This window comes from Thunnus albacares, chromosome 2, assembly GCF_914725855.1.
Source record: "Thunnus albacares chromosome 2, fThuAlb1.1, whole genome shotgun sequence".
Classification (NCBI taxonomy): domain Eukaryota; kingdom Metazoa; phylum Chordata; class Actinopteri; order Scombriformes; family Scombridae; genus Thunnus; species Thunnus albacares.
Window position 1 is genome coordinate 18,880,613 of NC_058107.1, and position 25,441 is coordinate 18,906,053.

General features: G+C 40.2%; 2 protein-coding genes across 3 annotated transcripts in view; one reads left to right on the forward strand and one right to left on the reverse strand.

Moving 5' to 3' along the window:
* Positions 1-23,571, reverse strand: part of iqgap2 (IQ motif containing GTPase activating protein 2) — a 37,270-nt gene extending 13,699 nt beyond the window's left edge. The window contains exons 1-17 of one of the 2 annotated variants that reach the window (XM_044369905.1): positions 23,209-23,571; positions 19,813-19,912; positions 14,305-14,461; positions 13,235-13,312; positions 11,764-11,840; positions 9,507-9,574; positions 8,914-9,027; positions 8,585-8,763; positions 7,414-7,501; positions 7,046-7,209; positions 6,718-6,805; positions 6,315-6,478; positions 6,005-6,165; positions 5,405-5,529; positions 5,021-5,184; positions 1,138-1,164; positions 720-810 (exon numbers count right to left, since the gene is read on the reverse strand). In XM_044369905.1, coding sequence (XP_044225840.1) covers positions 720-810; positions 1,138-1,164; positions 5,021-5,184; positions 5,405-5,529; positions 6,005-6,165; positions 6,315-6,478; positions 6,718-6,805; positions 7,046-7,209; positions 7,414-7,501; positions 8,585-8,763; positions 8,914-9,027; positions 9,507-9,574; positions 11,764-11,840; positions 13,235-13,312; positions 14,305-14,461; positions 19,813-19,912; positions 23,209-23,254 — 1,891 coding nt within the window. In that variant the 5' untranslated portion in view covers positions 23,255-23,571. The remainder of the gene's footprint in view (positions 1-719; positions 811-1,137; positions 1,165-5,020; positions 5,185-5,404; positions 5,530-6,004; positions 6,166-6,314; positions 6,479-6,717; positions 6,806-7,045; positions 7,210-7,413; positions 7,502-8,584; positions 8,764-8,913; positions 9,028-9,506; positions 9,575-11,763; positions 11,841-13,234; positions 13,313-14,304; positions 14,462-19,812; positions 19,913-23,208) is intronic. The other variant, XM_044369915.1, reaches the window with a different exon arrangement.
* Positions 1,175-4,245, forward strand: f2rl2 (coagulation factor II (thrombin) receptor-like 2). Its single transcript, XM_044369934.1, has 2 exons — positions 1,175-2,295; positions 2,742-4,245. Exons 1-2 carry the CDS (start codon positions 2,232-2,234, stop codon positions 3,806-3,808), a joined length of 1,131 nt encoding a protein of 376 aa, XP_044225869.1. The 5' UTR covers positions 1,175-2,231; the 3' UTR covers positions 3,809-4,245.
* Positions 23,572-25,441: the final 1,870 nt, after the last annotated feature.

Sequence of the window (25,441 nt, forward strand, 5' to 3'; positions counted from 1 at the left end):
GCAAAAGTATGAGAAGTAATATTAAAAAAAATAATGCACAATGGCCACTTAGACTAGAGAGCATGGGGTAATAATATACTATTACAATGGTTTGCTCACTAAAATGACAGTATAACAACACAGGCCTGCGGTATGTGATACACTGCATATCAATACCACCATCTATCCATGTAACTGAAGAGGAAAATATACTCTAGACTAGACTAGTAGTGTGTCAGTGTCACACAACCATAAATTAGTAAAAGGCTGAAATGTCATATAGCAGAGTAGGTTAGACAGAAAATACATGCTAGTAAAAAAAAATACATTTCTTGCTCAGTAATGCAACAGAAACTGCAATACCGTTGCCAGAGTATCTATAATGTATCAAAAGATATAATATTTACTGTGTGTTGCATGCCTACAAAAGTATTGCTTACTCATATTTTGTGGCTCTGTGCTCTTTAATAGAAACCTTGTATTAGCACTCAACCTTGCAATACATTACCATTACGTCATTGAGTGGGAGGAACTGTAGCCTTGTAACAATTTAAACAAATAATCATTTAAAAAGGAGCCTGCCATCAGAGCTGTGTGGTGTTCTGAAAATAATGTACATCCTCTGGACAATGACAATCTAGTAATGTGCCCACTGCATGAGAAGAATAAACTGGACATAACACAGCTATTGTTTAAGTGGTGAAGATATGGATGAGTGAATTCAAACTCTATGTACACACATGTGAGAGCCTCCTCTTCATCCTGGTTGGCTGTGTGAATGGCCTCTTGGATTTGGTCCAGCCACAGAACTGCAGACTCATCTCCAGAGCTCTGCAGTCAGAGAAAAAGTACAAGGTCACCTCTCTTCTTGTCAGAAGGGTAAAACCAATGTACCCCAGGCAGCCAATGCAATATTAATGCACACAACACTAACTTGATTATAACTTGAACTCAAATTATAAATATAGAATTTACAAATGATTAATTATAATGTCTTCATTAGTTAGTAATTCTTGTAGTCAGATTATGCAAATCATCAAGTTAGGATTGTGGACTATTGTATATACATTGCTTTTCTCTACAGCAGGAAGACTTCATAGCAGCACTAAGACTACACAAGCCGGTGCTATTAGAGCAACAGCAAATAACAGGCAGTACCATTTCCCCTGTGTCCAGAGGTAAGATCTAAGGAAAAGGAAAAAATGTAATGAGTGGTGGTTAACCTAACAATATAACATCACAACAAGCACACAGAATGTTTATTCAGCCTGACTTTTGTATTTGCTCTCTGGCTAATTTTAGACAACTCTGGTGGGGACCGGAGTGTATCTCTGACCACAGGGTCGATGGGAAGGAAGTCACCATTAAAACCCACCGAACAGCCTAAAAAAAGCCTCTTTGTTTATTTCTCCATCTGTCTGATCATTTCTCATCCAACTCACACATGTATAAAGAGAGACAGAGGAGAAACTGCAATCATAAAGGATCATTTGTTCTTTGTGTGTCATCATATCAAGATGATACACACAGGTGGGGCAACATGTGTCATGAGTCACAGAAACAGAAAAAAAAAAAGAAAATCAGGAAAAGTAAAAACATGTGTGCTGGATATTAACTTTCGCTGGAGTGGATGGTTGCCATCTTGGAACACAGTATACAGTTCCAGTAACAGATTAATGATCTATCTGCTGTAGAATGTAATAGTGTTGGAAGAATATGCATAACTTTTCACTCAAAGCAGATGCAGAAGCTTACAATATCCAGAAAGCATATTACAGCAACGATTCTTCAACTCCATAACCAGGCTGACAAATGTTACCCTTCCAAATAAAAGTCAAATCACTTCTTAAAAACAGAAACAGTATTTAATGCAAAAAACCACAAATAACCTAAAACATAATTTAATTACATGCAACTGTATTTAGTGTTATTTGTTTAACTATTAAGCAGTATCCTCCCACCCCAGCGACTCAGTGGGCAGTTCCTGACACAGGCAGAAGGGAATTCAGTTTTCAAGCCGAGACAGGAAACGTGCTCACTGAACCATACAAACAGACAGGCAGTCCACATACACTAGCGGGAAGCCGAGCTTGAGTACACATCGTTATCAGTTTTTCTGTTGTGCTGCAGAGATGCCTAACAGCAAATTCCAGCAGTGGAGAACTCCTACATTTACTGAAGTAGCTGACAAGAAGCAAAACTGAGAGGAGTGAAAATCAGCAACCTTTAAAAATCCTCAATCAGAGAGCGATATGGCCGACCTTGTGCCTGGACTAATCATTTGTCTGATGGCAGTGCAGACCATTCAGCATGATGGTAAGTTGACTAAAATACTATCAGTTTACCAAAAGGATGACTGCATTTATTCTTTAAGCCAGGGTCCCAGATGAGATACTATTTACACTGGGACTTTTTTGACCCCAACTGGTAAAGGGCTCATTTAAAGTCTCAACTCAAAGTTACAAAACACAGGTTTAACTATATTAGTATAGCTATAAAAAATATAAATTAAAAATACTAAAATAAAGGATAATTAACATGCATAAATAGAAATGTCTGCTTGCTTCATGAAAAAGAACAAGAGGTATACTTAGAAAGTCTTGTGATGAATACAGGACACAACACAAGACAACACAAGACAACAAAAGCCAACGGGATGAAGTAAAATTTCTGTTTGATGTTTTAATGTAGTTTCAAATGTATTTTTCTTATATAATTATTTTTTTTAAAGCCATAAACATTGTTTTTCTACCCATATACAGGGAATAGAACTGGGACCACAGCCAATAAACAACCTGGTGTGATACCAAAAACTTTCAGGGGGAAGATTTACAAACTCAACCACACAAACCAGAGGCCGACCCCGCTCCATCCCAGCACAGCCCCAAGGCTAATTGTGAACCCAGACGATGCTGCGACGGCCTATACCACAGGGGTCCTTAGCACCTGGGTCATACCTTCATCTTACATACTGGCCATGCTGGTGGGTATCCCCTCCAACGCCTATATTCTGACCTTCCTCAGAGTCAGACTCAGAGCCAAGTCCTTGTCCACAGTAATTCTTTACCTGAACCTGGCCTTGTCTGACCTGGTCCTCCTGTTTTCCCTGGTACTGCGTGTTCACTACCATTTCAACGGAAACAACTGGATATTTGGGGAAATCTCCTGCCGGCTGATCACAGCCTTGTTTTATGGCAACGTTTACTGTTCGGCTCAGACTATAGCATGCATCAGTCTGAAGCGCTACCTGGCTGTGGTCAGACCGTTCTTGTACAGAAGACTTGCTAAGACTACACTGGCAGTGTGGACCTGCATGATTGTGTGGTTCCTGTTTGGGGCTGCTATTGTGCCTGAGCTCCTGGTCAGGCAGAGCTACCAGCTTACGCAGCTGGGGGTCACCACATGCCATGATGTACTTCCCCTGGAAGAAAAATCCCATTCCCAGCTGTTGCCATACAGGCTGATGCTGGTTTGTCTGGGCTTCATAGTGCCTTTCCTGATTTGCATTTATGCCCACATAGCAGTGGTGTACCACCTAGGTCAATCTGGTTGTGACTGGAGACCATTTATCAGGGTCAGCACTCTGGTTTTCATCATATTCGCAGTGTGTTTCTTGCCTAGTGGCATCCTGCACATTGTCCACTACATCCGCCTGTTGTCCGGTGGGGATGACAGACTGTACGGATATTACAGAGTAGCTGTGTGTCTCTGCTGCTTCCACAGTTGTCTGGATCCCTTCCTGTGTATGCTCATTTCTAAGACGGCAGCTTCAGAACTACAATTCATCTCTCTCCGTGGGATGCCTCAGAGGCTGGCTGTTATGATGTGAGACTGGATGTGTGTGCTTAGAAAAACTATTGCACTGCTGAACTATTGTTGAGTCACAGCAGGGAAGCACAAGCCCCGACACGATGATGTGAACTGTTCAATCTGTGAATTTAACAGGGTTAAGTCATACCACAATCTCTGATAGGTCCAGAATAACCTTTGTCACAAAGTCTGTTTTCACATCTTTGTACAGTATGAAGAAAGGAATATGCAGACTGTGTAATCTGTACAAGCCTGTCATGTCAACCCAGCAACATCTCAGATTGAGAAACCGGTGACACAAAGAGTATGGTGACAACAGATAACCTATCCTCCATTTTTCCCTGATAGAGGGTAGAAACAATACAAAATGAGACAATAGTTTGCTAAATATTTACACTTGTCCTTCCGGTTTTTCCACACATGAATTATATGTACATTATAACGTCTACATCAACATTAAGTGATTAAGATTTACAATAAAAATGTATAACATTTATGCATCTCCAATAAAAATTGAGCATAGCATTAGTTCAGGCAAGCCACATAGTCAAGCTTAGCTCACAAGCCAGCTACATCAGCTGATAGCTCAGCTGATTCCCTTCTATGCATTCAATTGGCAAATTTCATACAGGGCACCTTAGTTAAAGCTGCTTCAGTCTACCTTCCCTTGTTTCTTCCTCTGCAAGCTGCTTGCAACCCACCTCTACCCCAGCTCCTCCTTATATGCTGCGTTTGACTTAAACAATGGCATTCTGTTGTCCTGCTCTGCTCTGTACCTGGAGTCTTTGCTGCTGCTCTCCCTGCCTTAGGCTATCAATGTAGGCACATGGAAGGGCAGGGTGGTCCCATGGGGGTCTTTACTGCTGCTCTCCCTACCTTTGGCTTTCCATGTAAGAACACTGAAAGGCACAGAGGTCCAATGGGGGTCTTTACAGCTGCTGTCCCTGCCTTGGGCTTTCCATGTAAGCACATGGAAGGGCAGGGAGCAGAACAGAGCCATACTTCCAAAAATAACTACTGCAATCGGCAATAAAAATGTTCTTTTTGACTAAAGTGGTCTTGACTGAACTAATAACGAGCATGAGATAGAGTTATGATATGTGGTTGATTTACTCAGCTATACTTTTGAAACTTTTTATATTTATATTTTGCACTTTGAGGATGTGAGAGATGCAGGCACATTTTTCTACATAAATCCTAAATAAATTAACTCAATCTAGAGTCACAATACCTGGCAGAGGAGTTGCTTGGTATATTGTAGGACATCATGGTAGTGTTTGGCTGTAGCTGAGTTCACCCCCGTCAACTTGGCTGTAGGGAGGAGCAGGGCTGCAAGTGTCTGCTGATGATCACCTGAGTTAAGGGCCTCATTGATCTCAGCTATAGCTATAATGCCTGGAGGTAGAAGACAAGAACCATTTAATACATGTAGTCAACATGTTTCATATATTGTTGTATGTGTTTTTACAAATTGTCATTGTAAGGCCACAACTAAAATAAAACCTTACTGGAGATTTCAAACTGCTGGCGTGGAAATCCAATTAATTAACAGACTGTACTGAGATTTACATGCATTTACATGAAACAGTATCAGAAATTGGCGAGACTTTCTTACGTTCATGCTCCTCGTGGACTTGAACGTTGACTGTGTCGATGCACTTTTGAACATCATTCCAGGTAAGGAACTCTTGGCCCGTGGCAAGAGTCTCAGCTCTCTGTTTAATAAGAGTGTCAGCATACCTGAGGGAGAGCGCCACAGAGAGATTCAACACAGTTTCATGACATCAAATGAACCATCACTCAGCAGCCCACTTTAGTGTTAAAGTAACAGTAAAGAGAAACCTAAAGAGGAGTGCAGCGGCATACAATCTAATTAATTTATTTCTCCTAAAAATCATACTGTACCACCATGTAGTTATTATGAGGTTAATCACAGTTATGGCAACAAAAAAGCAAATCCTTGATCATGTGACAGAACAGGTTTACAACCAGCATTAACAGACATGACAGCAGGGCGAGTAGAGACTAAGGTTTACTACTGAACAGATCAAGTAGAGTTGGGAGGCTGCTCAAAAGGGGAGCTTAAACTTCACTGCTACCCAATGAAACACATTTTGCTGGACAACTAGTGTTTTTAGCTTTTGTTTCTATGCACTGCAAATGCAACCTTGTAATCATCAGCAGTCCACAACAATCTGCCTCACAGCCGTCTTACCTGTTGAGGTTGTCTTGGTCCATGTTGGTAAAGCCCAGAGGAGAGTCTGTTAGCTGCTCGATCACAGCCTGTGGGTCTTTGGTGTCTAGCACCTCGTTCAGCACTGCTACAGCTGACAGCATCTCCACAGCAACGCTCAGCTCCTCATGGCTCAGGCCGGCCTGATAAACATAAAGGTCTGAATCATGAGCATGAAGTGACATTTAACTACAGTATAAATCTAGCACTGATGTCCCCTTTGCCTATGAGCACATTTTTTATCTGTGGATACACATGTAAAAGTGTGAAAATTGCTAACAGGATGTCTCACCCGCCCCCCTTGTAGCTGCAAACTAAAAAGCTCGGCCTGATAGAGGTTGGCAGCAGTTTGGTAGACGATCGGCAGTTGTGCCTCAGGGTTCGTCAGCTCCTCCACCGTATCCACTGCATTGCCAAGACGAATGGCTGTATTGATCGCTGCAACTGCCTCCAGTTCTAGTCAAGAAAATGATCACAGTCATGTTGTGAGCGTAACCCAAATTCAATTTCACAAAGGTATCTCAGTAGGTAAATTGTATTTTTTCCCTGTCTTACACTGAAGCGCTGAAATACATCTGTAAAAACCTGAATTAAATATATATCATGTATACTTAATAGCAGACAGACTTGGGGTTTTCAACTGACCAGAATTACTGATAATAAACATTCATGGAATATAACAAAAAGGTGCTTACTTCGTTTCTCTGCCTCAGCAAAGTCATTACAAGAGCTGACAACTCTCTGAATCTCCTCTTTGTCCACCATCACAGCTTTCCCTCCATCCTGCAGCATAAAGATCGCAGTAAATTAGAGAGACAGCACTATGTAAGTCTCATGATTATACAGTGTGTTTTAATGAAGGGCAATAAGTGTCTGGAGGTTTCTGTTCCCACTTATTTACTGTGCTGTATACCTCCAACAAAAATCACATATATGCAATTACCTTCTGTAACAGTTTGGAAAGAAAACCAGAATTATTATTATTCCCAATGCCCTGATTTAGGAACCACTGACCCAGTATACCTTGGATTGGTGCTGGCAGTAGTTGGTAAAATGTTCCAGGTACCAGCGGCAGTTTGCCTCCTGAACACCCAGCAGGGCCAGAGCTTCAAGCCTGAGCGCCGCCAACAGAGCAGCTTCATCCTGGGACGACACTGCTTGATTCACCTGCCTTACTGCTGCCTGGACTGCAGACAGGAAAACCAAGACAAGACATCTTTGAGGGAAAATGTGTGTTTTCTTTTCACATTCTTTTGGATCAGTGCTAAACAAATAAATATTATGGAGTTAATGATGTACTGTATTGCTAAACACCAACACTGTACGTGATTGGAGGATTTATTTTCATGCAAGAAGGTATGCATCCATTGTGTGGGAGGGACAGTCCTTACTGTTGACAATGTCTATGCAACCCTGGATCTCCTGCTGAGTTAGCAGCTCCTCATAAACATCTCTTTCCTCAGCAGTAATTGAGGAGCGCTAAGGAGAGAGACAAAAGAAAAAAAAAAAATTATTATTTCATCAAATTTCATATACAGTAGAATATTTTATTTCTAGCTGATCACATACATTTCTTCCGATTCATACAGATGTTGCATGTTTTAAATAAATAACATTTCAAACATTAGGTGGAAATGGATGGCTCGTGTTTGAACGGTATTAGTGGAGAGAATGGGAGGCGAGCTGCCGGACAGTGCGGAGGGTTAGTGTTTGGTGAAGTACAGCTGACACTGCAGCCACTGGAATGTGCTGGCAAGGCCTGTGGAGTGAGTCAGTGTAGGAAACCCCTTTCAGACCTCAGTGCTGAGTTCTTTTCACTACAGTTGTCAGTACTAGACATCGCAATTAGAAACATCTGTTTACTGCAAAAATCAAGTTTAAATATTTTGCATTCCCCAGATACGGTTTGAATGTTAATCATGATAAGTCTAATATGTTTTATGTTATTTTGCAATTTCAGTGCAGTGATACCAACAGATTGGTCTTGGAGGTTGACCTGAATGGGTCAACAAAAACCTAAAGACCAGGATTTGAATACATGTATGACACACACAGCTTCAGTCAACAAGTGTTTTTTGGAGGGGTGGGAATTTAATTTAATGTTACTGACGTTTATGTAACTGAATATTCGTCTAGCATAAAAATAGAGTGAGATAGTGATGGAGAGAGATTGATGCATAGACAAGCATGAAAGAGAGAAACTTTCTGTAGTGTACTATGATTCTATACATATCTGAGGTCTGTGTGTGTGTAATATGCAAAGACAACTGCAAACACTAGTCTCTGGATGGTAACAACATAGAGTTAACCTGTGACAGCAGTCTTACTGCACATGAATGATTAAAATGTAAAGTGAATGCAGTATAGTTTGTCCTAGATGGGTTTCCTGTATGAAAGGGGTATTTCTGTGACAATCTGAAAATGTTTCCCACATTAAAGCAAAGTTCGAGAACAGAGTGAAATCATACTGCATTTAGGAAAACTCAGATAAACCGATATATACAGATAAATAATGAAACTAAAACTCAAAAAGGTCACTGAAGTGTTTGGTAGGCCTCTCACCCTCCCTGAAGACTGATCCTGCTTGCGAGCCTTGGCTTGGCTCAGCGAGTCCTGGTAGTCTTGGGCCAGAGCTTCATGGATGTTCCTCAGCATTGCGTTGGGATTATTCAGGGCTCCCATTGTCACAGATGCCTGACCTCTGTCAACAGCCTCATTGATGGCAATCACAGCAGCATGCACTGAGGACAACATTTGAATGTTGTTCAAAACAAAATTAGGGAACAGGTCAATCAATCGACACTATCAGAGGCTAATTTACTTGCAGTTTTTTGAAGACCTTGACAACCTGTTTCAATATAGAGATCTAGTTAAGAGGTCAGAGGACTTACAGGCAGCTTCATCCACTGAGAGCTCGTTGGCCAGGATACCTCCAATTTTACTGAAAGCTGGCATTTGAATGCCATACTTCTCCAGCTCACTCCTCATGTTACTGATCTCTTCCTCTGAAAGACAGATATACAGTATATCAATGGAAGGGAAAATGGAAATTATGCAGTATGAGAGAGGAAAGGCAAAAATATACCGCCTGCAATGCAATTTATTTTCCTTTTAACACACAAAACAGAGGGAACACTGACATTTTCCCAAAGTTAAATTAAAGTTAGTTAAAATCGGAAAAATATCGAAATTGATTCACAATTGATGATCTGAAATGTTTAAAAAAAAAACTCTAAATTAAACATGAGACACTTCAAACAAATTTTCAAAACTTTAGAGCACATGACAAGTTTTTATGTGTTAATTAAATCCAAACAAGACCAGTAAACAAAATTAAAGCCCACAAAGAGAAGATTTCCCTGGTGAAGAGGCATCATTCGTTTTAAAATAAATTGATAATCACTTTATTGTTTCTTCTACTGTTTAAAAAGGTGCATTTTTACTTTGGTTTTAGGAAAAGCTGTCTAAATTCCACTGGTGTTACCTGTGAAGGCCACTTTCCCCAGCAGGTCCTGGATCTGTGGTGCAATGCCCAGTTTGTACAAGTATAAGCTGAAAGATTTGTACAAAAAATAATAATTTAGTAAGGCACTGGGAAGCTGTAGGTCAAGACAGTTATTATGAAACTGAAACTCAATATTTGGATACGTTTCCTCCATGACAGTAACTGCTCCCCATGGCCCTTAATTCTGGCCTATGTCACACCTAGACCACAGGGGGGTAGTGTTGGTTCAGGGTATAACAAGCACCATCTGACAGCAGCCAACAGACTCAGTCCAACACTGGCCAATGAATACAAGAAGCAGGTGGCTGGAAACTTCATAAAACTTTCATCTTCCCACAGGTACCTGATAAGTGGTACTGAATTATAGATATTTAGGGCAGGCCTAGCATCAGCACAGCTTTGAACAGAGCATTTGTAGTAGCTGGTTATTCTGTACTTTGGTCACAGTAAGTGTGTAAACATGAAATGAACTCTGTCCTTGGGACACAGGGGGCTTCGGACAACTATCTAAACTCTGCTTATACAAAGGGTAATGTTTTAACATGCAGGCAGCTGATAGAGTACGAGACACAAACACAGTAACAGCTGACTGAGGTTAATGAAGGTGGCCGATTACAAGCCACTGGGATTACTGACAATCAGCTGACTAGCTTGAAGCAACTAGCTCTAGCTTTTTTATCTCAATGTTTACGCCTTCTTTTTAGGCAATAAATTAACTCCCACATCTCTACCACCTCGTCAGAAGTGTTTCAAAATGTGCTCTTACTGTAAACTATGCTTTATTCCAATTACATTGTGTTTCTTTCAAATTTTTCCACCACACTGAATGTGGAGGAACATCTGCTGCTTTGCCTCCATGCGTGCATGTGTTTGTACCCAGGGAAGCAGAGTATTCACTGGGTCCTTGTGGGACTTAAGCTGGACTCTCAGGAAGGAAGAGCACGTGTGTGCATATGAAGGGAAGGAAACCAATTCTCTAAGGACCTGACCGTAACACTACAACAGAGAAAACAATCCAAGCAGCTCACATAACCACTCCCTAAATCTGCGTTTGGCTGACTAGACGGGTCAGATAGATAAAATTGACCCTTTCCATCATCTCAACTGAAAAAGCAAAGACCTGAAGTTATAATATTGATGTCACCAACCTTACTGTAAGAGCACTAACTTTTCTTTCCATGTGTTTTTATAAACTTTGTCACAAATGTGAAACCATTACAAAGAACCACCCTTTGTGGTGAGACTGTAAGTAATGAGTTGAGCACTGAAACACCACATTAAATTGTCAGGAAGCCTCTGCTGACATGCTGAATAGAGGTTTACGTAAGCAGTGTGTATAGATAGGTTATTCTCATCAAAGTGTTTAAAAAAAACTTGAGGAACAGAGACTAAAGGACCGTGACTTTAATTCCTAATTATTCCATGATTGAATGTTAGAATAAACATACAGTGACTGAAAGCATGTCAAACTTGTCAAATTGAAGCAATGGCTACCTATAGGTAAATGCATGGTGGTGTATAATATAGCCTTGACGTATGTAACACATACCATAACATACCATTAAAAAGTCTATCTGAACAGTAAGACTCTCACTGCCTTACAGAAGTGGAAATAACATTTTCCAGTTCTTGTTTCATATCACTTACAGTACTATTTCCCACTTGACATCCGAATTAGAGGTTGAACTTAATGGACACAAAAAGAGGCCATGTCTGAACCCCACAGAGTGATACAAAAGTTAGTCTAAGCAGTCTCATTCATTTGTCATCTCCAGACGAGCTGTCCTCAATTTCTGTAACTTGACTATGCTGCTGTGTGGATGGCAACATGATCAAAACACATTAAGGTCAAAGTGTTTGACCTTGTCTGCCATAACTATCAAGCGTGAGTAAATGAATCTAAATGAGACAGTGAGTAACCCATCAGTGACCACTTCTGCATACATGAATAAGTAAATATTTACAGAAAAACACAATGCTTGCTGATATAATCTGCCCAATAGCTCATATTTACTACATTCTTACTGTTAGATACCAGCATTTGACACGTAGGTCAACCATGACACTAGCAGTTTCCTCTTTTTTATTCTTTTCTTAGAAGTGAAATAACATTCAACAGAAAGGTGTGGCACCTTGACAAAAGATGAGAAATGAGTAAGCGGTTTTGCTGTCAGAAGTGAAAGATGTATGAAGGCAGTAATAATATAATTTTTTTTGAGAATCTTTTTATTCTTACCTCAGTGCGTGTATACAGTACACCACCTTGGGCATGTTTTTGCGATCATACACATCTGTCGTTTCAGGATAGAATATCTGAAAGTAGAAACCACAATAGGTATTATTCACTCACTGCTGTAGCCAGTCAAGAGTAGATAATCCATCACAATGTTCCTTCGCATTTTAAGCTGCTGATGGGCACACAGAGAGGCTGCATAAGAAGTTGCAAAGGGAGGACATAATGGGACTTAATGGGAACACCTGACGCTCTCAACATCATGGTTTTGCTCAAAGACATGGAATGATCTCATAGAAAAAAAGCTACGGGCAAGATTGACTTCTCCTGAAAAGGCTTTTCATTAAAAATGCCAATCAAATTAGTATAAAAAGCAATCCCAAAGGGCAGTACAGAGATATGTTGGTATCAATTTTACCCCATTTTCATTTCCAGGAGACGCCTCAGTGAGAGAGAGGGCCTTTTGTGTCATCTAATAAATGATGTAATGGAGGTTAATACTATTCTGTGAGAATTGCCGCACCCTCATTACAATTTCTTCTGTCATTGTTTACATTCTTACAGCTAATGTAATTTTGAACCATTGTCACACTATTAAAGTTTCATATTGCTTGTTTTCCCATTGTATGCTCTGCAGCTTCTAACAAAAATGACAGTCTCACAGTAGTTGTAGGATCGTAGGATGGTAGAAATTCTTTCTATAACTGTTGTAAAATGAATTACATCCTTAGTGTTGGATAAATTACAACCTGTCCTAGTTTGAGATTGGATTCCACTCAGTCTTAGTTGTCGAATGGATGTAACAATTTCCCAGTTTTAAGATGGACTCTTTCCTTTAACTTGACTGCCTATCTACCAACCCTGAGCCAACACACGTGTCAAGCCAAGACCAAGTCCTCCCAGTTCCACAGTTTGCGTGGCAAAGCATCATTTGCTACGGATCTCCCTGGCTGATTTAGTTGTTTTTACATGTCACACACACATAAGTGTATAGCCCACATGAGCTTATACAGTAAGGTATACCATTGCACCAAATCAACACTTGTTGGAAAAGAACAATTTCTCATGTAAAATGTTGCATTGCAAACAGAAAACTTTGTCTACTTCCCGAAGCGCGACAAAATCTGCCAAAAAAAATCAACTTCAATCAACACAATTCAAAACAAACAACTTTCTATTAACATACTGACATCACATGTCGTTGTGTTGATGAGAGGCATCACTTAAGTCATGACATTTTCTCAGTCCTGTCCTAGTATTTCAGCTTGTTTATCATATGTGTAAAGATGCTAAATTAAAACGTAGAATCTCAACAGTTTGGGTTTTATAAAAGATTTAATTCTGTTCTGTAAATCTGTTTATAGGGCGCCAACTGTACTGAAAACTGTATTTTCGTCAGGTCTCATGACTGTGAATGCAGGCTCGAATGGGTCTGTGTACTGAATGTTTGTTTGTTAAACAGGGAGCTCCTTACCTTTGGGAGACCCACTGACTCCATAGCTCTGAGCCACTGTACTGTGTTGTCAGTGTGTCTGAAGTGCAGCCCTTTGCTCTGAAAATGAAAACAAGAAATGTGAATCAAAACATTCCCAGTGCAACATGAAAACAGAGGAGTTATTATGGCATGCACAGTACATGCTGCATTAAAGAGAAACAAACGTGTCATCAGTTGCTTGATAACACACAATAGCTGAGCCAGTCTAATACCTAATAACCTCATGCTGCCACTCTGGTGATGTTTGTGTACGATTTGTTAAGGGAATTAAAATCATACTCAAAATCTAGCTCAGACAATTTTGTAGTTTACTGTAGCAGCACAACAGCTGCTGGTTACAATAAGGCCTGAACACTTTGCTGTGTAAAACTGTCTAAAACTGTAAGGACGTGCCTAAAAGATCTGGAACCAATCTTCTTATCTGCTATGATCAAAGTTGTCTCCAGGAGCTTTCTTTCCAACAGGGTTATGAGAAGCATAAATAAAAATAAAAAGAATGATGGAGAGTAAGGCCTTATTCAGACCAAATCAGGTGGTGCGGCATTCTGCCGCAGGGTCGAGCGGGGGTTTGGGCGGGTTTATTTGTACTCCGGAAAGTAACCGCTGTGAGACAATCAGAAAATAACATTTTTTTGATCTGATTCACCGGTATTCTCACTACCAGTGCTCCCTCACTTCATTCAGACAGCAGAGCCTAAATTTACTTTTAACATTATCAAATGAAGTGAAACGTCCTCCCCTCACTTAGTAACGTCTTTGTGCTCCCTCATGGCAGAGTTTACAGCTCTGTTCAGTCTGATCTCCGACTGTGATTGGCCACCACAGCCTTCAGCCGCAGTGACGTCGGATTGGAGAAACACAATCCGACGTCACTGCGGCTGAAGGCTGTGGTGGCCAATCACCACAGCTCAAATTTCCAGCCGCAGCGGCCAAAACAGCCAGAGCCGAAATGCACTACCCCCATTCAAATGAATGGGAGAACTGGCGTTTTTGCCGCACCGCCTGATTTGGCCTGAATACGGCCTAAATGTGAAACTATGGACACGTACCTTGTAACGGGCTTGATCTCTGTCATAGATTCTTTTTTCCGACACCATTTTTGGGGCAAAAAAGTTGGCAAGCTTGCCAAGGTAGACACCATTCCTCAGTCCCTCTTCCAGTTCTGTGGTGGGGGGCAAGTCTTCCTCCAGGCAGGCCTCCATCCACCTGAGAAAACACAGATACTGACTTCAGAGGAGGCAGAGGATTCTTAAAAGCATCTCTTTACATACATTCATTCAGCAACCGTTATGCTAACCTGGCACACCAGATGGTTTGTTACACAGTCTTTGGAAACTGTTTGGAAAAGGACAGGCATTTTCAAAAAATACTTGATGAACCATCTCCATCTTACCTTGTGAGGCAGCTGGATTCGCGAGATCATGCGAGAATCCTCATGGGAAGTGCATAACTTGAAGCCTGACAAGATGGATTCTCACATAATCTCGTGATCTGGCAAATCAAGCTGCCTCACAATGTAACCACTATGGAGGAAGTCATTAAAAATTTCTACAGAAATCACTAATTAGAGTCTAAGCAAGCATGTTCATTCTAATGCGAGAAGTGGATACCATTATTTCAAACTATTGCTCAACTACCTGAGGTGAATATAAATAAAGATGAAAAGACACTACTTTCATTAGGAAAGCATTGTAAGCAACAGGTTCAATTTCCAGTCAAATCACCAGGACCATTAAAATTTCAGCATCAAGTTATTGACTTGTCTGTAATACAAAAGAACATGCTATGATTACGTTCAGAATATAAATAAACAAATCAGCCTAATGTGTTTACCTTTCCATCTGAGATCTACCGAGCGATATACAAGTTATTAGGTGTCTGAAAACCTGCATGAACTCAGAAAGTCAATATTGGTTTTTCCTACACCTGCTGGCATGCCTGACTAAGGTGAAAGCTAAAGACAGCGGATCAAGAATATAATGATATATATATCAAAAGTAAAAATAATGTCTGTTTGTATTTACATCACAGACCAGTGAGGGAAACAGGTATGTCTGAAAATCTGACAGTGACTTTGTCTTTGATATACACAGTGTTATGACAGTGCGTCTATGATTTAATATCTAAAACCATACGTTCATTCCACACATTGATATCTGTGGGATACATTTAGTCCTCTGGCTAACAAAACCTGTGAATTTAGAAAAGAGCGAAGGTTCATGTAAACATTACAAGGTGATCATTTAAGCTTTAACCTCAAACCCATGATAAATACACACTTGGCCCTGGTTTTATTAAATTAGTGTTAACAAAATTAGCCTACTCAACTCCAGAGGTGCTGTATTTACTCATTCTGGGTTACACACAGCGACTGAGTAGTCTCGAGGCCAGTGAGAACTGGGCATTGTTATAGACAGCACCCACACCGTGCCCAGCATGCCTTAGGAAGGGGGCTGTGGATAGATTTACAATCTGAGCTTTGAGACCATGTGAAGGTTAGCGTAAGTCTCACTTGTGAAATGGAAACTGTGTGGCATCAGTGAGCAAGATGTCTAATACTACTTCAGTTGGTTTAAAGCCTAAATTGATCACAAATGAAGGTTTGTGAGTTCCACTTCAGCAAGACATTAACTATGTGTAATCATGAGACACCTCTAATGAATGTGATTATATCACTACTCATGGTGAACACAGGATATTCATGTCGACCTTCCTTCAGCCTGACGTAATGTCCATCTGTAGGGTTCAACTACAGTCTCTGCCAAACCGTTTAACTGACATATCAGGAAAAGCTCCATTCCAAGGAACTAGTGAATGATTGGTGAGGATGGTGAAATATCATGGTTTGAGAATCTGTTACACATTATCTTACTGCCTGGAAGTGATACCATATTTATTAGTATGGCCCTGTCCTGATGGTTTTACCCTGAGGAAGCTGATTTTAATGTTAATGTTTACATTTCCTCCTTGTTGCTCATTATCCTACAACTGAATTTATCCCTTGTCGAATCTACCAGTAAGAGCTCAGTGATTTAGCTTATTTGAACTCCTTAATGAGTTATTCATACCAGCAACTCCAGCCCTCTTTCAGTCTGTAAGCAATAAAGCGTACCCTCCCACATGCATGCACACAGATACCTTGTTTAGGTTAATTAAGGCCGTGTGGGTGCTCAACAGCTCTTCTCTGCCAAAATATGAGTCAGCACATTAAGGACAACCACGACACACCATGCCCTGTCAACACAAACCCAGTGGAGTGTGCAGTTAGAGACCTTTAGCAATAAGCATTAGCTACCTCGTAACCAACTTTAGCAGCTGTCACTGAAGATCATGCAAGAAAAACTATGTCAGACATGTTTTTAATAAAATGTTTTTGTTTTCAGATAACCGCTGCCTTTGCTCTGTGAAAGTACTTCAGGGGTGTAAATATTATAAAAAAATGTGAGATAAACCACTTTTTCCTGTAGAATTCTTTATGATACCATTTACCCTTGTTACCCATGCTGTAACATCCTGCATGGGTAAGAGAGCTCTCCTGTGAAACTTCACTTCCTGTACTTAAAACAAAGCATCCTGAATCCTGAAGCAGGACAGACTCCTGTTTACAACACTCCAAAGCAGGCCTTCCTGTCATTGTCCAATCTGTGGCCCACTGGGCTAAACTAAACAAAACTTTCTGGACTCTGAGACTTCAGTCTGTCCCACATCAACATCAACATATCAATATTAGACTACACTCCTTTGCTTTCAGCTCCAGTCTTAACTGTCTGCACAGAGCCTCCTCTGGTGGCTTGCGTCATATAGACTACTGTTGCTTGGTCACGCTGGTCATGAGTTTGTTTGTGTGTGTGCCTGTGGGTTTGAGTGACATCAGAGAAATTCAGCATGTGTGGTGGGGATAGGAATGTCTAAAAAAAATAGGATAATATCCTTGATTGAAAAAAAACATGCTCTAGATAGCACAGGGGTGGACCTATATCAACGCAAACCACCATGGTGTCCATCCAAAAAAGCTACAAATACCGTCAACTGTTTACTCACCGGTGAGGGTGCAAAGTCTATGTGTGTGTGTTTTTGTGTGTTGGGAGGGTGTGTCCTTCAGCTGAAAACATCAGCAGGCCAAACTTAGCAATCCACCGTGTCATTTAAGTTACAAATCTAGGGGGACTTTGAACAACAAAGCACGGGGCCATTATACTGTGTAAAGAACTGTGGTTTGGTCACATGAAATATCCGAGTTCATAAACGACAAGGAAATCAGCTGCTTTTGCGTTCACTACGTCCTGCAGTCCACCTGATGTCATTTAAGACAACTGAAGCGAAGCAACTCTTGTAAAACCGCAGGTGTCTCTGTTTTGTTGCTGACATATGCTCTCAGTGAGAATATTTTTTACCAAGCCTGCTATTTATTTGTTCATGCGTTAGAAATAGGCTCCAGTTTTTAATAGAGAGCAATAATACATTTTTCACAGATGGCATGCAAGGAAAACATAAAACTGCAGAACACAGAGGATCTGAAAGTAATTGGACTGGGTTGTAAGGAGCTGATAGAAATCCAATTTAAAAAAAAATGTGATCTGCCCCAATACCGTCCTGCAGATCGGCCCGGGACTACACTAATATTTCAGTTCACTGCCCAAAACTGTGTGCTTGACAAATCATCTTGGCATTTAAAATATCATAAAAATCTGACTTTCCCATTCAACTTTGTTACTTCAATGATGCTCTACCCATAATTACTTTAATTACATTAATTTGAGACACAGTTTAAGATAGCATCCCCCTGTGAACGCTCATGCACTGCCAAAAAAAAACAAAAACGATTTTTATTAAGAAAATTCATAGCATCATAAAGTTAGTAAAGAACTTTTGTACTTTTAGTGCAATCGTTTGACTACAGAAGATTTAATTTATGTTGAATGAGCTTCATGAGTAATTTTATGGTTCTTTTCCCCTTTTTGATAGAACAAAGAGCTTTTTTCTGGCAAAATCTGATGTTCTGGAGATGTTTTAACAGGACAAACAACTTCTAGCACTGTTTCCAAAGACATGAGTAGGCGATGATATTGTTCTTGAAAGCTCACTCTCCAGGTGTACTAAAACACCTTCACGAGAGTGGCTTCCGTCATGGTTGCCTTGTTTCAGTAAATGCTGACTCCTGAACCCAGAGAGCAGAATCTAATCCCATGCTCTCTGTGGCTGCGGCTTCCTTAGACGTCTGCCTTAATCCTAATCTAATTTGACACCTTTCCCAGAGTAGAGGTCAATAGAGGTCCCATTCCACAATCGACAGCAGTGTAGTAAAGTCAGTAGCGCTTGGATGGAATAACAGGAAGCTACAAAGAGTGAAAGTGTGATTTATGTGTGGAAGTGAGGGTGAAATAGTCACCATGAGGTTGACCATGGGGTGTTGCTAAAGCACATGTTCCCTAAACTGTTTCAGTGCAGCTAAAATAGCCTTCCGCTTAAGTTCCTCCAGCACACTAAAAGAGAAAAATGTGTCATAATCTAGGCATGACCTGCTTATTATTTAAGACTGCATCTGTGCTGCGTCTATGCTACCTGCCGTCGCAGACCATTATTATCCTGTGACATAAGCAGATCATGTAGGCTGTTCAAACAGTCTTTACTGAGTCAAAGTGCAGCTTCAGTTGTCAAACAATAACCTTTGAGGAAATGCTGATGTAAATGAAACCCACACATCTCTTATAAACAAGTGTGTCCAAACAAGAAGACTAATTGTTGTTGTCACCACTAGGCTACAGCACAACAACACAATTTAAGCATAAATTATCAATCCCAGGGATCAATCTCTGTGTCACTGGGTGGGGTTGTCACGAAATCAGTGGGTAAAAAAAGAGTGGCACGATCACACTTCCTGTTCAGATGGATATGAAGAAGACAGGAAGTGGTTTAGTTTTAGTTTTGCTCAGACAACTCACAAAAAAAAAAGAGTCTTCGGGTTTTTGTTGACTTTAGAATGACTGACTTTTGAAAAATCCCCGCAAGCTATCAGGAGAATAAAATATTACTAAACCTACTGAGAAAATGATAATCAAAACATCTTGATTTTTTGTATTTATTTGATTATTTGAGGGGTGAGTGAGGTTAAGGGTGGATACTCTTTCCACCCAGTCAGTACCTCCCCTGTCTTAATCTCACACATCCTCATGAAGGCTTACAGGTCCACGTCATCATCTCACATGCACGTCTTCATCCGTCGTTTCAGCTCCACACTACTACGAGCATTATTTAAACACACACTGCTTTGTTCCCTTATCTATCACATTCCCCTGGCTTTCTCCCCATGGCTTCATTTCAAAACCACTCCCTGTTTTTTTTTTTTTTTTTTTACTTCTGCGTAACAATGTTCATTAAATAAATAAACTTGTTCTACATTATCAAACATCCTAATGCTTGACCGAACACACCCAATTTAATCCCTATGAGCTGTAACCTGTGACAAAGCAAATAATGAAAAAAAAAAAAAAAAGGAAAGTGGTTGTCTTCAGGTCACCATGTGACATTAAGCTCATCCTCTCCTCCTCCTGCCATACCGTTTGGCCTCCTCCAGGTGACACAGGTACTCGTAGGCGATGTTCTGTCGTCTCCTCTCATCCATCTCCTCCGCTGACAGCCTCTCATCGTCCTGAATGGCTAAAAAAAAACAAAAAACAAAATCCCAAATCATGTCACTGGTGTGCTAAACATTTTTATTGTCTTAATTACCCAGAATTAAAATGTTAATCTTTAACTTTTAGTTATTCATGTCGTGGGATCAATATGTGGAACAGTTGAAACGGTTTTGAAAGGAGGGATCAGTCATGTAGTGATGGATGATCTGCTGCTTTCCAATTAGTTTTATGGTCATTTTATTTTATTGTATTAATGTTTGTACTTTATTTGAGTTTTGAGTATATTATTGGCACATCTAGAGATAAGCTAAGGCCCGTTTGCCACTATAAATATTAAATAAATCATAAAATAATATATCAAAGTCTGTACTATCATAAAACAATTACTTGAGTGTGTTTCACTTTTAAACTGTAGGATATCTTGACTGGAGGTGCAACTAGTGATTATTTTTATTATCGATATATCTGCCAATTATTTTCTTGATTAATCATTAATCTTTTAGCGTATAAAATGTCAGAAAATAGAGAAAAGTGTCAATCTCAATCTCTCAGATCTTGAGATGACATCTTCAAATATTTTGTTTGGTCTGACTAACACTCCGAGAACCAAAGCGATTCACTTTAAAATGACATAAAAACAGAGAAAAGCACCGAATCTGTGCATTAAAGAAGCTGCGACCAAAGAGTTTTCACATAAAAAAAATCAAATCATCAAAACAGTTGCAATTACTTTTCTGTTGATTGACTAATCAATGAATCCACTAATAATTGCAGCTCTAAACATAACACTGCTTATATACACACACATAATAGGCAAACATGGCGTTGCATAAATAACACATTTTGCATGACAGGCTACGCCTCAAGAATTTCCACCCTGCGTTTTTATCATCTTTGATTGTATCTCCTCACTGCAGAAATGTTTTCTCTTCAAAGGACGTTGTTCATTCAACTGACATTAACTGAAGCGCCTGAAACAAAGTTGTTTTCTTTATGCTTAGTATGAGTTTTAAAGCACTGTACTGTACATCGACATGAATGACGTGGAAGCTTCATTCGTCTGGATTTTGATACTGTAAATCCATCTTCTTCATCCTATCAAACACGTACAATACGAGTACATCAGGAAGGCTGAGAGGATAATTCTTGTTAAAAGTGGTTCATTTTGATTATTAGGAGTTTGAGATCCCCTCAGAAACTGTACTTCATCCCGTGCTCCGATGAACCGCTGTATGAGAGAGATGAAATGGCCATGTCAAGGTGGGGTGCCCGACTGACAAGTGACTTCTGCTGAGAGTTGACCTTTACCTGCAGCTTAATGAGATCTCCTCCCCCCAACGCTTCTTATCCTGCTCTAATCCAATCAAATCTCTTTACTTCTGGCTGAGTGAAGGGCCAATCTGACGCTCGGGGGCTCAGTTTCAGAGCAGAGCTGCTCTCTCCCACTGGACCCAGCACCATGCTCTGGGTTTGAATATAGTCTAGCAGCTGAGTTTTCACATGGAAGATCACGCTTTTTATTCTTCTTTATGAGAGTCTAGGACATCAAGTAAGATTCAGTAAACATGCAAACACCAAAGACACCAGAGTCTACTGTTTGTCCACATGGGTTACATGAACATTACAGCCTCTTGTGATGCCAAGTTAAAGTGATTAAACCTGTTGATTCATTAGCCTGTTCAATCTAATCCCAATGCCCAGTGGAGTGGGGAAAAGCGCAGATCTGTAATTCTTAGTACTGTGCTTTAATTACTTACTGCTATAACATGTTCTGTAGTGGTTTATTTGTGTGAATTTGTACGCTGCTATGTATTTATTGTATTATTGTACTATGCTGCAGCGCTATTCAATCTAGCCTCTATGGGGCTAATCTGAATCTTTTAAACCTCTCAAGCACTTTCTGTCTATTCATCTGCCACCTGCTCACACATCCATCCATTAAGTCTTAATAGATAGATGACATTTAATTCTCACATGTGAACAGACACACAAGTCAAACGCATACATTGTAAACACACACACACAAACAAAATAGGATGTTCAGCCTCGGCTGAAATGTCCTCCTCTCTCACGTTGTAAATACAACATCCGGCCATCCAACCACAGATTGGAGGCCCAGCTGCGCGGTTTAAGAAGATGCAAATGTGTATTTCACTCATCTCAGAGGTAGAGGAACCATGCTGCAGCCATTACCCCTTCTGACTCCTCACACACTTCCTGCAAGGGCCTGTGTGCACTCTTGCACTGAGCGTTATATTTAACCCTCAGGATGGGGTTTGTTGCTTTTGTATGTCACAGGATCACCGGACCCGAGTTATTGGCTCTATGATTATGACTCATGCTGTTGTTTAGCTGCAGGGTTATTCTACCAAACCTTTTGGGAGGCACTGGGGAGTTACAAATCATGACTAACTTTGCTTTTGGATCAGTCCATTTCACAGGAAAATCCATAAACTAAGGTTAGTCTGACATTTACTGAAATTAATTCCTTTGACTTTGCTATAGTTAAAACACATGTAGCAGAAACTTACTCAGGCCAACAAATTGAAGAGACATTGTTGGTTCATAAGTCTACAGTGTCTCAGTCTTTGTGCTGTACAGACACACCCCTCCATGTGTCTGTATGCAGGACAGACAGTGTTGGTCAATGAAATTCAATGGTCCAAAGTGGCAAAAAAGACCACAATAAAGACACAAATGGCTGGCCTTATCTCTCAAAGTTGTACTTTGCCCACAGATGCTGTTCTGTGACAAGATAGGCCTACATATAGTAAAACCCTGACTTTATGTTGTAGACCTGAAATGTGTGGTTACATTCTTGACCTGCTCATTGAGTTAGTCATGGATTTCTCCACAGCAGCAAAATCCAAAGTTAATGGTTAACCTATGAGAAAAAAGCCTTATGTGTAGACAGGCTGATATGCTGTCTGCTACCATTAAATAAATAGATTAAAAAAAAACACTGAGGTGTTTTAGGAGAAGTGTGAAGGAAAACTACAGGTTAGCTAAGTCTCCAGGTCACAGCATCTTTTGTCTGGACCCTGAACTAACCCACCTTGTAAGTTTAATTCACAAAAATCTGAGTCCTCAACCTAAAAACCTCCATCACCTTTAACCACTTCTCATTTTTATTTTACACGACTGTCAGCGACTGCCACACCTACTAAAGGTATCTTACTGGTTTTAACAGACGCCAGGTGCTGCTGAGCCACCTGTTGCTGTGATGGCACGTTACATTAGCTTGTATTCACGGTCTGTCCTTTAACCCAGTAAAGACACAAGGTTAGCTTGAACCCCGTTAGAAAGAGTGCAACTTACTTCCATATCGTGGCTTTTGTAAAGTTGCGGTTTCTTCATGGTACATCCTGCCGTGTTTCCTCCACTGGTGAACTCGTCTGAACTGAAAATAACTTTAGCTAACGTTACCGTTACAGCCGCAATATGCCGCGCCTCAGTCAGGATATATTGATGTGAATAAAATAACTAGAGAAGCTAACTGTGGAGGGGAAAAAATGACAAAAAAATGGGGCTACAACAGCCTTCAAAAGTTTCATCAAAGCGCCAACTGTCACTTGCGGCAGACAATCCCCATGGTGTGCGCTTCTTGGGCTTGAGTCCTGAACAAACTACTTTGTGTTATCTTGCCGCCGCTACTTCTCTCTGTGAGGTGAAATGTTTGACGGGACAGGAGATGGAGGTTAACACCCTGCACCACCTGCTGGCCAAAAGGTGGCTCATGCTGCATTTACTTCCACTAGGGAAAAAAACACCGTAAATACTGACACCACCACAACCACAACCACTAACACAAAACTTGTGCGTACAGTTTTTTTCAAATCAAAAGTGAGAATCTCAAAACGACTGCTCGGCCATCCACATCATCTAGTCACTTGTGCACAACATAAAACCAGTTTCTCATTCTTTTAAACAAATTGCAAATCATCTGGCACATTTATGCAAATTATTATGTACAATTGTCTGTTGTTTCCTACATTATCAAAATACATTATACTAGTTCTCTGTTAATAGTCTCACCCCAAAAAAACATCTAGTCATCAGTTCATTGCATAAGTCATCACATGCAAAATGGTTGAACCAGTTGTCATAATCTGTCAAGCATATTTTCAATACATTTCTATTAGACTTTTTTTTTTTTGTAAATGTGTCCTGAATTGACCAATTGTTCTCAGGTGAATCTTGACTTTCACTAATGAAGGGAAATGTGTCAAGTGTTAGATCAACCAATGATCAACCAGTTCTCTAAAATAGCTCAGAGGTGCATCTCACGAACCTTCAATTGGCAAACATATATAGACAGAGCACAACAACACACCGTGTTACAATTTATGACAATGGAAGAACAACAAGGGAATGAACAGGGTCAACAGTTGTGAAGAAGAAGAAGAGGAGTAAGGCTGCATGGAGAAGGGTAGGGAGGCAAAAAAAAAAAAGAGGTAGAGGAGGCCAAGGACATAATTGTACTCTTGTGTCTTGTGTTTTGCATTACTGTATTTTTCCCACACAGGACTCCAGGACTACCTCACAGGGGTGGCAGTGTTTCAATCATTTTCATCAAAACCTTTGTTTACATCAGAAAATACTTACAGAGTACTCTGTTATATTGACAACATGGCGAAGCATTTTGACTATCTTGTTTGTAAACAATGACAGAATCACTTGTCATTCAGATGGCACTGACAGGTTCAGTGACTTAAATATTTACTTTTGAGAGATAAACTAAGGATTTTGAGCAAGTTACAGCCTTTTGCAGGTAATCCATTGTGTGGTGCTGTTTGTACGAATTGTTTTGAGAAATGCACTTACTGTTATGCAAATGTTAAGGATGATTCGGGAAATGTACCAAAGCAACTGAGAAAAGCTGTATCACATTTTTGTTTGTTTGGGTTTGGTAATGCACCCAAATGTGTCCTTCTTTGTGTCCTCCATTTTGCCTCCCTCTTCTTCTTCCCGGCTGTCAACTCTGTTCATTTCCTTGTTGTTCTTCCATTGTCAGAAATTGTAACACTGTGTTGTGCACTTGGCGAGCATATATTATATGCTTGCCAAGTGAAGGTTCATGAGATGCACCTCTGAGCTATTTTAACTAATGCCTAGATGTTTTGGGGGGTAAGACTATTCAACATAGAACCAGTATAATACATTTTGATCAACATGACATAAGCAATTGATAATGTAGGAAACAGCAGACAATTGTACATAATCATTTACATGACTGTGTCAAAGCATTTACAATTTGTTCAAAAGAATGAGAAATTGGTTTTAGTATGTGCACAAGTGACTAGATGATGTGGAGGATGAACAAGTAGTTTTGAGAATTTCAATTCCGATCTGAGAAATGTGTCAAAACGACTGAGAAAAACTGTAATAACACTAGTACTTGAACTCAGCCACTAGGTGGCAGCATTAACTAGAGATTATTACGAGTGAAGGGCACACAGGTGTATAGTGTATGCATTTCTCTGCTTGTATTTACTCTCAGTTGCCAGCTATGGGTGAGAGGTGGTTCAGTATGTTTTCCATCTCTTTTATG

Coding starts and splice junctions, on each gene's coding strand:
- f2rl2 (XM_044369934.1), top strand. CDS start 2,232: ATGGCCGACCTTGTGCCTGGACTAATCATTTGTCTGATGGCAGTGCAG. Junction 2,296..2,741: donor GCAGACCATTCAGCATGATG/GTAAGTTGACTA, acceptor ACCCATATACAG/GGAATAGAACTGGGACCACA.